A 14,386-nucleotide genomic window follows, 5' to 3' on the forward strand; every position below is an offset into this window, starting at 1 on the left:
TTTTTCTGATACACTTAGGTGTGCGATTATGTGTCCACATGTACAATACAACAACATGGAAAAATAAAACACTTTAAAAGTCCTTACTCTGGCTCGTTCCAAGCTTTTTATCTGTTCATGGAATGCCGCTGGGCTCTTCAAAGCTGTGAGGGGAAAATCAATGGTTTCACAGTATAAATACAGGAGTTCACGCCTCAGTCCAAAGCTACACCACATCACCTTGATGGATAATCCTAACTGTGCATAGCTCGAGGTCCATTTAATTCCTCTAAGAGATACCAAAAATTTGAAGTGCTATGAAATTAAATGTATATATTTTACAAATAAACATTTAAAACAGGGTTACATATATAATGACAATACCGGGCCAGACGACTTCCCACCATCTGGGCAAGCTTGCTTAGGGCCCGTGACTGGCCCTTCAGAGGTCTTTGCTCTTCATGCCATATCAGCTCAAAGCCCAACGTGGCCTCAGACCTGAGGCGCTGTTTATTCCTAACCCACAACAGGCTCAGCTCTGGGGCCATCATGATGCTGCTGCTTTGGTCTTCATAGCAGCCGTGCATGTAGGTGTCAATCAGCCTGGCACATATGAAAGACCCAAAGAAGCCAGTGACTTCTTGAGGTCATACAGGTAGGTGATGGTCAGAGGGACTGAGATTTAGGGGGGTGAATTTCTAAGGCTCTTGTTCTTCCTATCATGTGCTCAAAAATCACAGTGACTCTTCAACATGAGGGCAGGCAGAAGTTAGGAAAACCACACCTGCTACACAATTCCTATAGACTGTCTTCGCAAAATCATCTTGGCTATGTGCATCAAAATCTCCTAGTAGACTGCATGGATGCCCACAGGTGAGCAGAAGGGATGCGTAGCCCATCCACCAGGGCTAGGCTTCCTGTGTCACTGAGACTCGGTCTGGCCTTGAGGCACTGCAGGGGCTCCCAGGTTCTCTATGGTTCTCTATGGCAGTTAGAGTGGCCTAGTGATATCATCCTGAACATCTCCATTGAATCCTGCTTGTTTGATTCACAGAGAAGAATGCAGTAGTGGGAGAATCGGGCAGATTATCAGAGCAGCCTTTGACTATTGTAATTCTTGATGGAAACTTTTTCAGTAATTAATCGTCTAGGAAAAAAGTTTCACTAGGAAAAAAAATTTACTGCTGAGAAAAATCATTCCTTTATGATAAATCAGTAAATGGTTTATGGGCCAGCAGTGACTTAGAAGACTGGGAAGCAAAAAACTCACTCGAACTTCTTTCTAGTGTTTTAACTGTTGTAAAACTTTAAAAAAATCCAGATGAGTTAAAAACCTACATAAAACAACTAGCTTCCCCTTAAAATACAAAATCACCCCCAAAGAAGGAATGTTTAAAGGAAAAGAGAACAACTTAGGCAAATACTCAAAAATCTCTTGAAAGGTTGAACCCAAGGGACACTCAGGAAGTATTTGTACTTGAGCCAGAAGGATTTTTATTAATTATAAATAGAATGCTTATTAGTTTTCTAATTAAGATACCTTTAATTACACAGACTATAGTACAGTACCAAAGATAATTAATTTGGATTAAATGAGTAGAACAAGACTGAATCAACTTCATCATGTTACTTTTGCAAGTCTAATCTCATATCCATTAGCAAAATGATTACTTCATTTTAAAACTAAAACAAATACTCAAGTTTGAAGGAGGAACTTCAGTGTATTAAGAGTGTTCCTCAGATAATTTGAAACGCATTTTGCGTGGTTCTCTTAGATTGGCAATGCTGACGGCTGCGTCTCCCGCTAGCTATGTGGTGGCGGCTCTGCCTGCGTGGACAGGCGCCCCCAGGCCGGACATGGCCATGCTGCTGCTGCACACAAGAGATGAACACTCCGGGTCTTACGTGGCATGATGCCCTGGTCCACTAGTTGTTCTCGCGTCCTCCTCTGCTGCAGCCTCAGTTGGAGCACTGTGGAGAGAAAATAATGACCGTTGAAGCTGATGGACAACTGCAGGGCATAGCGACTCAGGCCTTTATTGAACACTGATTTCATAACCAAACAACAAGGACCTGGCCTGGCACTATCCAATTTGCCAAGCGAATTGTTTTGTGATTTCTGTCTGCTGGATGAACTCTGAATTTACACTGCATAAATTTTGTTTAGCTAACAACTTTACTATAAAGCTTATGATTTCCTGTTTAAATATCTTCATATGGCAGTAAAGCAAATCAACTGAAATTGGAGGTTTACACTCTAAGACTTACTAATAAAGGGACTCTCTTCCTGAGAAACTGAAATGGGAGGTTCTGTGGCATCCTTTAGCTTCTTAGCTAGCTGGCTTGCCAAACTGAGTGAAAGACAAATGCTCCCTAGATTTCCCAAGCAGAGTTCTTCTGTGGCATCTCATTGCCTTATTTAGAAAATGAGCCTTTTTCAAAGGATGTGATGGTGGAAAATGCTTCCTTGGTATATTAGCTATGTTTGGGGTTAAGCTTCCATTTAGGTTTTTATAGCAGACCAGCAATAAAAAGCAAGGTTAGGAGGATTAAGCCTGCGCTTAGAGGTTATCAATAGGTATACAAAAAATAGCTGTGCATTTTTCCAGCAGTGGGGAGGCAGGGGTGCAGGGCCCCGCCCCGGGCTGCCACTCACTTTTCAGTGGCTCTCAAATGTCCTTAGCTCTGCTTTATATACAGAAGTGTGGCTTCTGTTAGTTTTGGGGGCTACAGGGTCCAATGCTTCACCTACACCTCACGCAGAGGTGAAGCAAGTGATGAAGAACTGTGTTACACAAAACAAGAGAAAAATCATGCTTGCAAAGAACTGTGCACGTTTCTGACATTTAAATGTCTGGTGACAGTTTGTCAGCTGTGCGTGGCACGCGAGTGCGTCTGCGGATGGTGTGCTCCGCTCCGCTTAGTTAGGAATGAACAGAAGCAAGGCGTGGGCCTCTGTGTCTGGCAGTGCCCAGTGGTTGAGTTCTCGCAGGAGTGCCGACACTAATGCCCAGTGGCACATAAGGTGGTAATGCACAGAGCAGAACCCGGGGAAAAGCACCGGAGGGCAGGGGTGAGGGGAGGGCGCGCAGAGGCAGGCTCTGGAGTGGAGTGTCAGCAGCGGCGTCTCTCCTTTCTCCTGATGTGATCCTCACGGAAAAGCATCAAAAACAAAGAGTAACACAAGTATTAACAGCCTCCTTTTCTGTGTCAAAATAAGCAGCAAACTATCCCCAAAGCAGGAAATGTACTTTCAAGGCAAGTGTGTCCAACACAGTTCACTCGTGGGCGAGTGGTTTCTTAGAGTGGCAAGTGACATGTAATTAGACTGGAGTGTCTCCCACGCTGCAGCAGTCACGGCAGAGCCCACACACAGCAGAGCAGCTGCTCCAGCTGATCTCTGACGATGGCACACCCCGGCATCACGCTCCTGGGCACTGCCACCTGCAGCCGTGAGGGCAGCAGAGAGACGCGTGCCTCCCTGCTCCTTCCCTGTGCGCCTGCCCTGCACCAAACACGCGGCTTCAGCTCTGACTCCAAGCACACAGTTAGGAGTAGATTCCCAAGCCCGCTCCCATTTCAGATGCCAGTCACTAGCCCAGATGACTCAGACTATGAACTTGTGAGGATCCCACCAGACCATTCTCAGGTTTGAGAATTTGCTAGAATGGCTCCCAGAATGCAGGCAGGCACTGCATTATTTTAGAGCACACAATTTAGAAATAGCTCAGTGAAAGAATCGCATAGGGTAAGCACGGGGAAAGGGCGCCCTCTCCAGGCAGCCTTTGGTACTGGCCTTCACATGGTATAGTGCTCGAGGCGGGGAGGGGGGACGACATCCTGGTGTCCTGCTGAGTAAAGGGCTGAACTGTGTGCTTTTGGGGTCCTAGTTCACAGCTGCTATGCTGTTTGTAAGGTGACTCTCCCATGGTTGTCTTGCAAATAGTTGCACATCAGCTATAGATTTCTCAGGAGGGAAGACAAGTCCAAAACACTCAGTGACAGTATTTACATCTTAACAAAAGCCAAGTGCATAGGCCATAGACTAAGACAATTCATGCTACAATTGCTCATATTTGTTCACTTCAAAGAATGTCTCAGAAAAGCCTAGAAACTAAAGCAATCCACATAACAGTCCTAAGTCATTTGTAAGTTTGATTACTACAAAAAGAAAGGGGGGGGGCAATACAAAAAAAGTCCCTTTCAAACAGGCAGAGTGCGTTCTCCATGGAAAACACCAGCCTCGTGTGGGACTATGACAGCTGTGCATTCCAGAGGAGCAGTTCTCCAGAGGCTACCCGGGCCACCAGCGCAGAGCCCAGGGTATGCTTAGACCATTTGCTTTTTGCATGCATGTATCTTTCTTAACTAGAATACACCAAGGCCTCTGAAATCAATTTTTCATACATAGTAAGATTGATACACATTATACAGAATGAGAAAATATAAAAATGTAGGAGAAAATAAAAAAAAAAAAGAAAATTGCCAAAAATGTCACCCAGAAATGCAATTGCTGTTATTATCTTGGTATATTTCCTGTCTTTTATTTAAGCATAAATTATTTTTATTTTTATTTTTTTGTTGGTCGTGGGGCCAAAACTCTGGGCCTGGGCACTGTCCCTCAGCTCTTCAGCTCAAGGCCAGCGCTCTACCACTTGAGCCACAGCGCCACTTCTGGCTTTTTCTGCTTATGTGGTGCTGAGGAATCGAAACCCAGGGCCTCATGCATGCAAGGCAAGCGCTCTACCACTGAGCCACCTTTCCAGCCCTAAGCCTAAGTATTGACTGTTCTTACAAATTACAGTTATAGTTTATGAACATGGAACAGACATAATTTCACAGCTACAACGTTCCCTCTTGCTGGGTCCCTAAAGATCCTCATCGCTGCTGGGCGCTGGTGGCTTGCGCCTATAATCCTAGCTACTCAGGAGGCTGAGATCTAAGGATCATGGTTCAAAGCCAGTCTGGGCAGGAAACTCTGTGAGACTCTTATCTCCAATAAACCACTAGAAAATCGGAAGTGGCGCTGTGGCTTAAGCCGTAGAGCACTTGCCTTGAGCTGAAGAGTGGAGGGACAGTGCCCAAGCCCAGAGTTCAAGCCCCATGACTCACCACTTTGCTTTTTTCCAATTCTTGTACCTCTACAGAATTCTGTAGTGCACTTTTCCTCACTTCCCATTATCCCCAAATTCCTAGATGGAGTAACACCTCTGTGTAAGCGGGACTAGGCACAATTGCTAAGAGGAAAATTCTGTTCCCAGACAATGTCTTTTGAAATCATGCCAGATGCGAGAGACGATGGCTGCAGATGACTTTTTATCTATTTCATTCAGAGAAAAAAAATTAAGTAATTATGGACCTTTGCCAAGACAATGTGTCTTCATTATTTCCTAAGAAGTCAGGTTCTTTTCTATTACATGCCAACAAAAGAAAAATGCATAGACTTTTGAATATTTAATACTATTTATTTCTTGCCAATAGATTAAAAACAGTATTATCTAAATCAAAGTGCTTTCAACTTTCTCTACTTTTATACAAGCAAAAATTTCATTTTAATCACTATGCTGAAGAAAGCAGACTTGCAATGCTACACTGGAATTATCATTTCTTAGTACCATGGATAGTTCAGGTGTCAAATTCTTTTCCCCAAATCTCTAAATGGTTCTAAGTGACAAAATCTTAAGACTTCCAGTATAAAGTACCTTAAAATACAATTTATCTCACTATCATGTTTGTACCCAATTTTAAATTTTCAACTGATTTTTGAACCAAGATGCTGCTGCTTGTCTCCCTAAGCACTTTCACATTTAAGAATAAATTCCCAAAGGGGAGAGGTGATTAATCGAGGGAAAGTTGTTTTACTTCAGTGTGTGAATTTAGGGTCTGAGGTTATTTTATTTTGAATTTTTTGGCAGTATTAGGGTTTAAACACAGGGCTCTGCACTTGGTAGGTAGGCACTCTACCACTTGAGCCATTCTGCCAGCTGTTTTTGCTGTCTTTTTTTTTTTTGTTGGCCGTGGGGCTTGAACTCTGGGCCTGGGCGCTGTCCCTCAGCTCTTCAGCTCAAGGCTAGCGCTCTACTACTTGAGCTACAGCGCCACTTCCGGTTTTCCGGTGGTTTATTGGAGATAGGAGTCTCACGGTCTCTCCTGCACGGGCTGGCTTTGAACCGCGATCCTCAGATCTCAGCCTCTGAGTAGCTAGGATTACAGGCGTGAGCCACCAGCGCCCGGCTTTGCTGTCATTTTTAAGACAGGGTCTTATAGTTATGCCCAAGCTAACTTGGACCTCCTATTTACACTTCTCTCCATAGCTGGGATGGCAGGAACATACCACTATGCTCAGCTTTTGCTGTTGATACAGGACCTCACAAAGTACACAGATTAGCCTTGCATAACAGTTCTTCTGATCTCAGCCTCCTTGGCTGATTACAGGCATGAGACAGCACACTTAGCTTTGAAGTTATTTTTGAATTTATCTTGATGGAAGATAAAAGACGAAATGTGATTATGTTGCCTTGAAGAAGCAGCTATGGGCAAAGTGAAGATCATGAGAAAGTAGTGGATACCAGGTTCTTCTCATCTCCATTACAATTCATTTGTGCCACGCTGGGGGAGAAACAAAGCACTGCATGCTCTTAGAGAGGTTAACAAGTGGCAAACAAACATTAGAGTTCTGGGCATATTTTCGGGGGTCTAATTTGCCCATTATAAACTAAGATTCCTTTTCCAGTAATTTTTATTTTTTGTTCGGTCATGGGGCTTGAACTCTGGGCTTGGGAGCCGTCCCTCAGCTCTTCAGCTCAGGGTGAGCGCTCTCCCGCTTGAGCTACAGCGCCACTTCCGGTTTTCTAGTGGGTTATTGGAGATAGGAATCTCACGGACTTTCCTTGCCCGGGCTGGCTTTGAACAGTAATCCTCAGATCTCAGCCTCCTCAGTAGCTAGGATTACAGGCGTGAGCCACGGGCGCCCGGCTTTCCAGTAATTTTTTAAAATGTGATGCAAAGGTACCACAAAAATGTTGGCGTGTCAGTGAGAGCCAGGCTTTCTATACTACTAAGCCAACTTCACCATTGCTTCCTGAGACAAAAGCAGAGTGGTGCACGCACACACAGATGCAGAGCACAGGCACCACAAAGAGCAGGTGGATGTGTACCAGGAATTTTCATTTCATAACTATTTTCTAGTGAAAAGGGGAGTAGCGACATCAAGCTAACTAAAAATTTGCACCGACCTTTGGCCTAAGTAGCAGATGCTACCTCCATTCTACTGCACCTTGTTATGCAGGCTGCTAGCTTGTGGAGAGATGGATTTGGAGCTGCCATCCTCTGCCCGTAAGGAGGTCTCCTAATCTAGAATGCAGCATTTACCCTCTATTAGCAAGGAAAGAGTAAAACTGTAGGAAAAACTGAAAGCTGACAAGACTGCTGTCATTCCAGGCTGCCTCACTGTGGGTTTCCTGCATTGATCTGCAGCATGAGGTCAGGAAGACAATGTTTTCAACACCCAGCCTTGGAAATTTACAGGAGCTCTGATAACTTGCTGGTTGGCTGCTGCCTCTGTTGCCATGGAAACAGACTGCTAAAAATGGGGCATGTTTCTTTAAACTGATCATACCTTCACATAAATCCCTGGCTCCTTTTTGTCAAAAGTTGGAATGAATTTAAAGTACGTTTCTTATGGTATGAAATGAACTATTAAGCCAGGGGCCTAGTACAGATGGGCAGAGACTGCATGAGCCACCAAACGTACAGAGAACTATCATAATACATCAGGGTTTTTTTGGGGGGAGAGGGGTGGTAGCGGTGCTGGTCCTGGGGCTTGAACTCAGGGTAGAGTACCCACCCACCTAGAAAGTATATGATTCTGAGTTCAAAACACCGCTCCCACCCCACCCCCGGCAAAAAAAAAAAAACCCCAACCCCTTAGCATACAGAAATGCTTTCTATATTCTATTAAGTCTTAGTTATAGTTACCAAGGAACATCCATAATGCTTTTACTCATATTGACTCTATTTTATAAAAAGTCCTATTTATATAATCCCAATAGAATAAGATATATATCAACAAGAATTCACAGGTGTCTAGCTTGAATAGTGTCCTCAAATTCCTATGTGGTTGTGTTTGGAGTTAAGGTGATGTGGGCAGGAGGCGGGACCTCACCCACTAGGATGAGTGAACTGACAAAAGACAGCAGAGCTTTCCGAAGGGCCATGGAGTGAGCACAAAGCCAGCAGTGGGACAAGATTAGGGGCCCTGCCCAGAAACCACAGCCTTATGTGATTCCAGCCTCTAGGACTGTGGGAAAAGTGATGCTGTGGTATTTTTGTCATTGCAGCCTGGGCTGACAACTCCAGACACAAGAGGAATTCTAAGCTTGGCCTTTTTACCACTCAGGAGCTTGTTTAACAAACCCAATAAAGCCACCATTAGGAAATAACCAAAACCCAATGTTTGAAAGCTTTGAGTAACAGCTGTCTGGTGTCATACTGGTCTGTCACCTCACTGAGGTGACACTGCAGACACACTTCTAGGGGGTCTCAGGGGAGTTCTGGTGAGGAGGGCCCAGGACAGCCCAGCAGCCCGTCCCTGTGTGTGTCTGATGAGCCAGCTCAGGACAGAGAGGTCTGCTCTCACAGCACCTTCCCTGAAGAGATGTGCAGCTCTGCCTGCACACCTGCGGTGCAGGGGAGACCACATGATCGGGTGCACGTGCACCACTGACTCGTGTCCCAGAAGGCTGGCGTGCAGAGGACCTGAGCGGGGCGCAGGGAGAGGTGATCTGAGACAGCAGGGACTCTGACTTGAAGGTTTTGGATTTTTTCCCAAGCACACTGGAAATCCTGGGTAAGGAGTGCGCAGTGGCTTTGGAGACTGTGTGGAGAGCTCTGTGAGTAGGGGAATGGTCCGGCCAGGCACATGTGCCTATTACTGAGCAGCTGAAATGTGGCCAGTGTACCCAAGGAAGTGAATTTTTCATTTTTATTTATTAAGTATATTAGCCAACTCACCTTGTTTTTTAAGAAGAGACAGAGTGTCCTGTGAATCCCTGGGCTCACTCCTGGGCTCCTTCCATCCTCTCAACCTCTGGTACTGATTGATAGCTGGTGCCACTCCCTCCACCCACCGGCCACATGTGACAGGTGGACATGGCGGGCAGTTCCATGAACTGGCAGCTACCAACTTTATCCAATCTACGTTCCCAGCATGGATTACTCAGAATACCTCAAACGTTCATCTTCTTTCCAAGTCTACTACAGATATGCCTCAAAAACACATGCTAGGGCATTGTTGTTTCCTTGGCAATCCACTGCAAACTGCCACATGGCAGAACTGAGAACCTGGTTCCTCAAATAAGAAACTCTTCCTCGCCCCCAACTCCTGGGTTGAGTTGCCTATGAGACAGTAGTTTAGCAAATCACACGAGAGTGTCTTTAATAGCGACACATTGAATTTGAGGCTGCTGGTGACTTTTAGCCAAGTAACAGTTTTCTTTCTGTGGTACTTTACTGTCAATGCTAGAGAACTCTTTAGATTAGCCTTCAATTTCCATCCTTTAAGACCACTTACTACCATTTTGCCTTTGCCAAGTATGCTGTGGCACTGATATTATGTCATTTGTCTCAATAGTGATTCATATTAAAATAATTGTATTACATAATCTCAAGTCAATTGATTTTTCCTGAAAATTCATAATTATCGTTTTTCTATTGTCAAGTCAGTGTGGTCTGTAACACACTTCTTCACTGCAGGTCTGGAAATTAATTTTAAATCCTATGTGTGTGGAGCATAATTAGAACATGTTCAAAGCTAAAAGTTGAGATTTCCCCACCACTGCTATGATAAAAGAAGCTAATCTAAGTAGAATGCTATTTTGAATTTGCTCATGAAAATGTGTGACCATTATTACTATTCTTGCCTATAGCAAAAACGTACTTAAGCTCTCCAACTAGTATTTATTGGAAAAATCACATAAGCACGGACCAACCTGTGGTGATACGGTTTGTTATGCACACATTTCCCGTGCTGGCGGTCGGCACAGTGACTTTGCCGTGGGCTGGGAGAGGCTCTGGGACACAGTACTTATCTAGCATGTGCAAGACCTGGGAGAGATTGGGGGGGGGGCGTTCGGAGTACACTTCTCTTTTTCATATGTTACTAACATTTCTTGTTGAGGTACTATGAAAATCTCTGACTCTATTCAGCGTCTGTTTCTTCCTGCTCCCGTCCCATATTTTCAGCCAACTACTATTATCCACAGTAACACAAATTAAGAAAAATCCTAATATATAAAGAAGCAAGCACCTGAGAGGCAGGATGACTCCAAGTCCTTTCCAGGCGACATTAAGTCAGCCGCTCCAGAGAGCAGGCTGTGTGTGTGTGTGTATTTAGAATTATAGAAACTTCCTATTCACTCATTAAAAACAACATCAACAACAACAAAACCAAAAAACCCCAACAAAGTCAGCCACTCCAGAGAGCGTGTGTGTGTGTGTGTGTGTGTGTGTGTGTGTGTGTGTGTTTAGAATTATAGAATCTTCCTGTTCACTCATTAAAAACAACATCAACAACAACAAACAAACCAAAAAACCCCAACAAACCCAAGCCAGGTGGCATGGCTCATGCCTGTAATCCTAGCTATTCCAAAGCCTGAGCCAGCTTGGGCAGGAAAGCACATGAGACTCTCATCTCCAACAAACCAATTAACCTTGAGCAAAAGCAGCTCAGGTACAGTGTCCAGGTCCTGAGTTCAAGCCACAGAACTGGCAATAAAAAATAATAAAATCTAGAGGCTGCTTTTTCAAACAGATTTTCTTTTAAAAAACTGACCCTGACAAGGATGAGTAGCAAATCAGATGTGATGGATGGAAATGTAATGCTGGAGGAATAAACGATGAGGCGTTACTGACAGTCACTTATGTATTTGTCTCTGACAAAACAGCATAGGACTGCCTACTAGACTCTAGGGCACTTTCAGTGATAAACTAATCACAGGTGTTTGCACAACTGCTGGCATACTGACGGCCTTTCAGAAATTAATACAATGCATGTGTAATCCAACACTCAGCGCAGATGAAGCTCCCCAGGGCGCCTTGTCCCTATGTTGCAATCTGTTGTTCCGTGGGACTGTCCGCTGCTGCTCGTCTGTAGGCAGCGCCGCTGTGACACAGCCAACTTCAGGGGTTCCGCCTGTCACAGGAACCGAGGTTTTCATATGACCAACCAGCCATTTCCACAAAATTCTCAAAACTGCTCTGGATTTTTTCCCCCAAAATAAACCCTGGTCCGAGGTAGCAGATCATACTCTCTCTCTCTCTCTCTCTCTCTCTCTCTCTCTCTCTCTCACACACACACACACACACACACACACACTTCCTCAGGAGAAATACATACTTTAGTCAGATATAAATCAAAGTCCAGTCTAATACAACTGTGGTAAGATGGACAAATTCACCATCCAATCATTTCTGTGCAGTTTTTTGAAACATGAAAGTTCTTTCCTTACCTCTTTATATCTACTTTTTTTAGGATGATAATACACAAGCTACTTTGTAAGCATATGCCAGCTGGATTTAAGTGTGTGTGTGTATGTGTGTGTATATACATAGATATATAGATATATCTATGTATATATATGGAGAAGTAACACAGGATTAGAAAATGGGTGGGAAGAGGATGAGAACCTGCATCAAGGCAGACATCTTGTGTAAACAGCAGGAAATAGATTCTGTTTATCTTCACTGTGCAGATGAGGAAAGAAAGGTTCAGAACAATGCAGGGGCACAAAACTAGTCAATGGTGCACCTGGGATTTGAACCTGAGGACACTTCACGCCCTAGTCTATCCACATGGTATCACTGCAGCTCCAGCTGTGCCTCAGAACTGGGGGGGGGAGGACAGGAATCCATCCATTATGGAACTATCAATGCTACTTTGCCATCTGGTAACAATGCCCTACCCCATATTGTACTCATGGTGCTGAGGATCAAATCGAGGGCTGCACATGTGCCAGACATGTGTTTTACCCGGAACCAAACCCCTAGTTTCTGTCTTTATGCTTTTAATCCTTTCGTTCTATGCTCCTTAACCATTTTCTTCTACCTTTGTGGTTTTCAAGTAGTGTAAAAACTGCTTTGAATATATGGAGCTAATGGGAACACTCAAATGTGACTTAAATGAAACAGATAAAAGTTAAAGTTTTTTAAAAAGAACAAATGACTTAAAAAGTTTTGTTTCCTCCTAGTGTCTCTCCAGAAATGTGCCTTAAAAATCTGGCCTTGATTTTTATGAGTCTACAATAAAGCAAGCTGGGTACAAACAGAAGCAACACACTGTTCAGTTCATGACAGTGGCCGCTGACACCTCATTGTCTATCATTCATTCCCATCCAGGCTCCTCTGGTTCTACATACACCAAAACAAGTTCAAATCCAGTAAGTCCAGCAGCCACTGTCTCTTCTTATAGTTGAAAGTCATAACTATCTGTCATTATATTCTCATATTCTAAACATGGGAGGGAAAAAGGGAGGGGGGAGGGAGAGAGAATAAAAGAATATCCTTTTGGAAGAGGCTCCCAGTGGTCCTTAGGTAGATGCAGTGTTTATACTCTGAGTTTTTGTAAAATGAACAAGATCCAGAGTGAAGGCGAGGGCAACAGGAGGAAAGTAAAAGGGGTCCCGGGGTCTGTGCTTCCTAAAGTAGGACTTGAAACGTAAGGTCAAAGACAGCAGGCATTGGGAGGGGTCTCAAATTTAGAACAAACTTACTGAGATCCCTGAATTAAGGCCTTAAACCAGGGCCCCTGGTCTCCAGCTACTGGAGCGCAGCATTCCACAGGGGCCTGCCTCGGGCAGTGCCAGGCCAGAACAGCCAAGCCCCTGCCTTTGGCCATTTTCTTAGGTCAGTCAATCAGTGCTGTGCTTGCTGGCAACAGTAATTAACAGTATTCTCAAGCTTATTCTTTGCTTGCTTTGTTGAAAACAACAACAACAACACTACAAAAACCCAATATACAATACAAAAACTATGCAATATGCTTTTAAAGCAAAAAAAAATGTAAATGTGGTGTGCGTTATGAGCAACTGGCCATCATTCAGGATTTAATGAGAAGCAGCTAGCTCCTTCCTGGCTTTGAACAATACAAATTGCTAATATGTTAAGTGAGGGAAAATTAATTTTCCGGGAATTATGTGTATGCAAACCTAAAAGCAGCAGTGCTCTGACTAATGTTGAAAAGGAAATGGCTCCTAAAAAAACACCAAAAAACAACCATGGGGGAGGACCAGAGAAGAGATACAGGACGAGGGCAAAGACGTTCCTGCAATCGGGAGGGCTTCCTCGGCCGGACGGGCGGAATCATCACTGCGGCATGCCCAGCGCTCGCTCCCCGGCGCCCCTTCCAGGACCGGCGCGGGCTGTGGAGCCCGGGCGCGGGCAGACCGAGCGGAGGGCAGACACACGGACGGCGGCACCGTACGCGGACAGACGGACACGTGGCCGGCCGCCCGGCCCACAGACTGACCTTCCTTGAGGCTCTTCTGGTGGCTCCCCTCAAGGCATTCCTTCCCCTTCAGGGGCTCGAAACCCCCGGCGGCCAGAATCTCTGGGAAGCCCTGCGGCTGCTTCTTGGAGCTGTCGATCATGGTGAGGCTTTAGGATGCGGAGGCAGCGGCATCGGCGGGAGAAGGCTGGGTCTGCGGGACGCGGCTCCTCGCTCCTCGCACCCCGCACGGGGCGGCCAGGTCTTCCACTAGCAGAAGGCAGCCATCACCTCCAGCCGCGGCCCGCCCCGCACGCGCCGCGCCGCGGCCCCAGCTGGCTCCCACGCCCGTCCTCCGCGGGGAGGCGGAGCCGGTGCGCACGGCGCCAGGTCCCGCCCCGCGCCCGCCCCGCGCCCCCGCCCGCAGCCTGACAGCCCCAATCTTCCGATGAACACTGAGTCAGGCGGTTAAAAATAAGTCCTCCGGTGGTGACAGGAGAGGGCGGCGGACACCCAGAAGACGGGGCCCGCGGCCTGCCGTCCCGGGCTCCCGCAGACCCGGCTCCGGGCTGGGAAACTTCCCACTGCGGCTGGCGAGGGGCGGGCGCCGGCGCCGCCGGCCGCGCTGCCTTTGTACCGGGAGGTGGACACTGCTCCGGCCCGCGGCAGTTCCCTTCCCGCCGCTAGTCGGCCGAGAGTCCGCGTGGCGGGGCCGGCGTGGGGACGAGGGGACCAGGACGTGGAGACAGGGCACCGCTACCGGGCGCCTGTCGGAGCGGCCGCGCCGCGAGCCTCGCGGGCCTTCCCCTTCTCCTAACCAACCATTAGCAGAGTGCCCAGAACATTCACTTTCCACTAAAGGCGCGAGTGGACGAATGAGTGAACGGATGAATGACTGGCGTGTAACAGGCGAAGTGCTAATACATC

At 46.1% G+C, this 14,386-nt stretch overlaps 1 protein-coding gene across 2 annotated transcripts in view; it reads right to left on the reverse strand.

Moving 5' to 3' along the window:
- Mrtfb (myocardin related transcription factor B) overlaps nt 1-14,386 on the reverse strand; it is a 127,020-nt gene that overhangs the window by 34,970 nt on the left and 77,664 nt on the right. The window contains exons 1-3 of one of the 2 annotated variants that reach the window (XM_042698370.1): nt 13,502-13,674; nt 1,885-1,950; nt 88-143 (exon numbers count right to left, since the gene is read on the reverse strand). In XM_042698370.1, coding sequence (XP_042554304.1) covers nt 88-143; nt 1,885-1,950; nt 13,502-13,622 — 243 coding nt within the window. In that variant the 5' untranslated portion in view covers nt 13,623-13,674. Of the gene's footprint in view, nt 1-87; nt 144-1,884; nt 1,951-13,501; nt 13,675-14,386 lie in introns of those variants that run through there. The other variant, XM_042698369.1, reaches the window with a different exon arrangement.

This window comes from Dipodomys spectabilis, unplaced genomic scaffold, assembly GCF_019054845.1.
Source record: "Dipodomys spectabilis isolate Male_0828 unplaced genomic scaffold, ASM1905484v1 ptg000231l, whole genome shotgun sequence".
NCBI lineage: Eukaryota > Metazoa > Chordata > Mammalia > Rodentia > Heteromyidae > Dipodomys > Dipodomys spectabilis.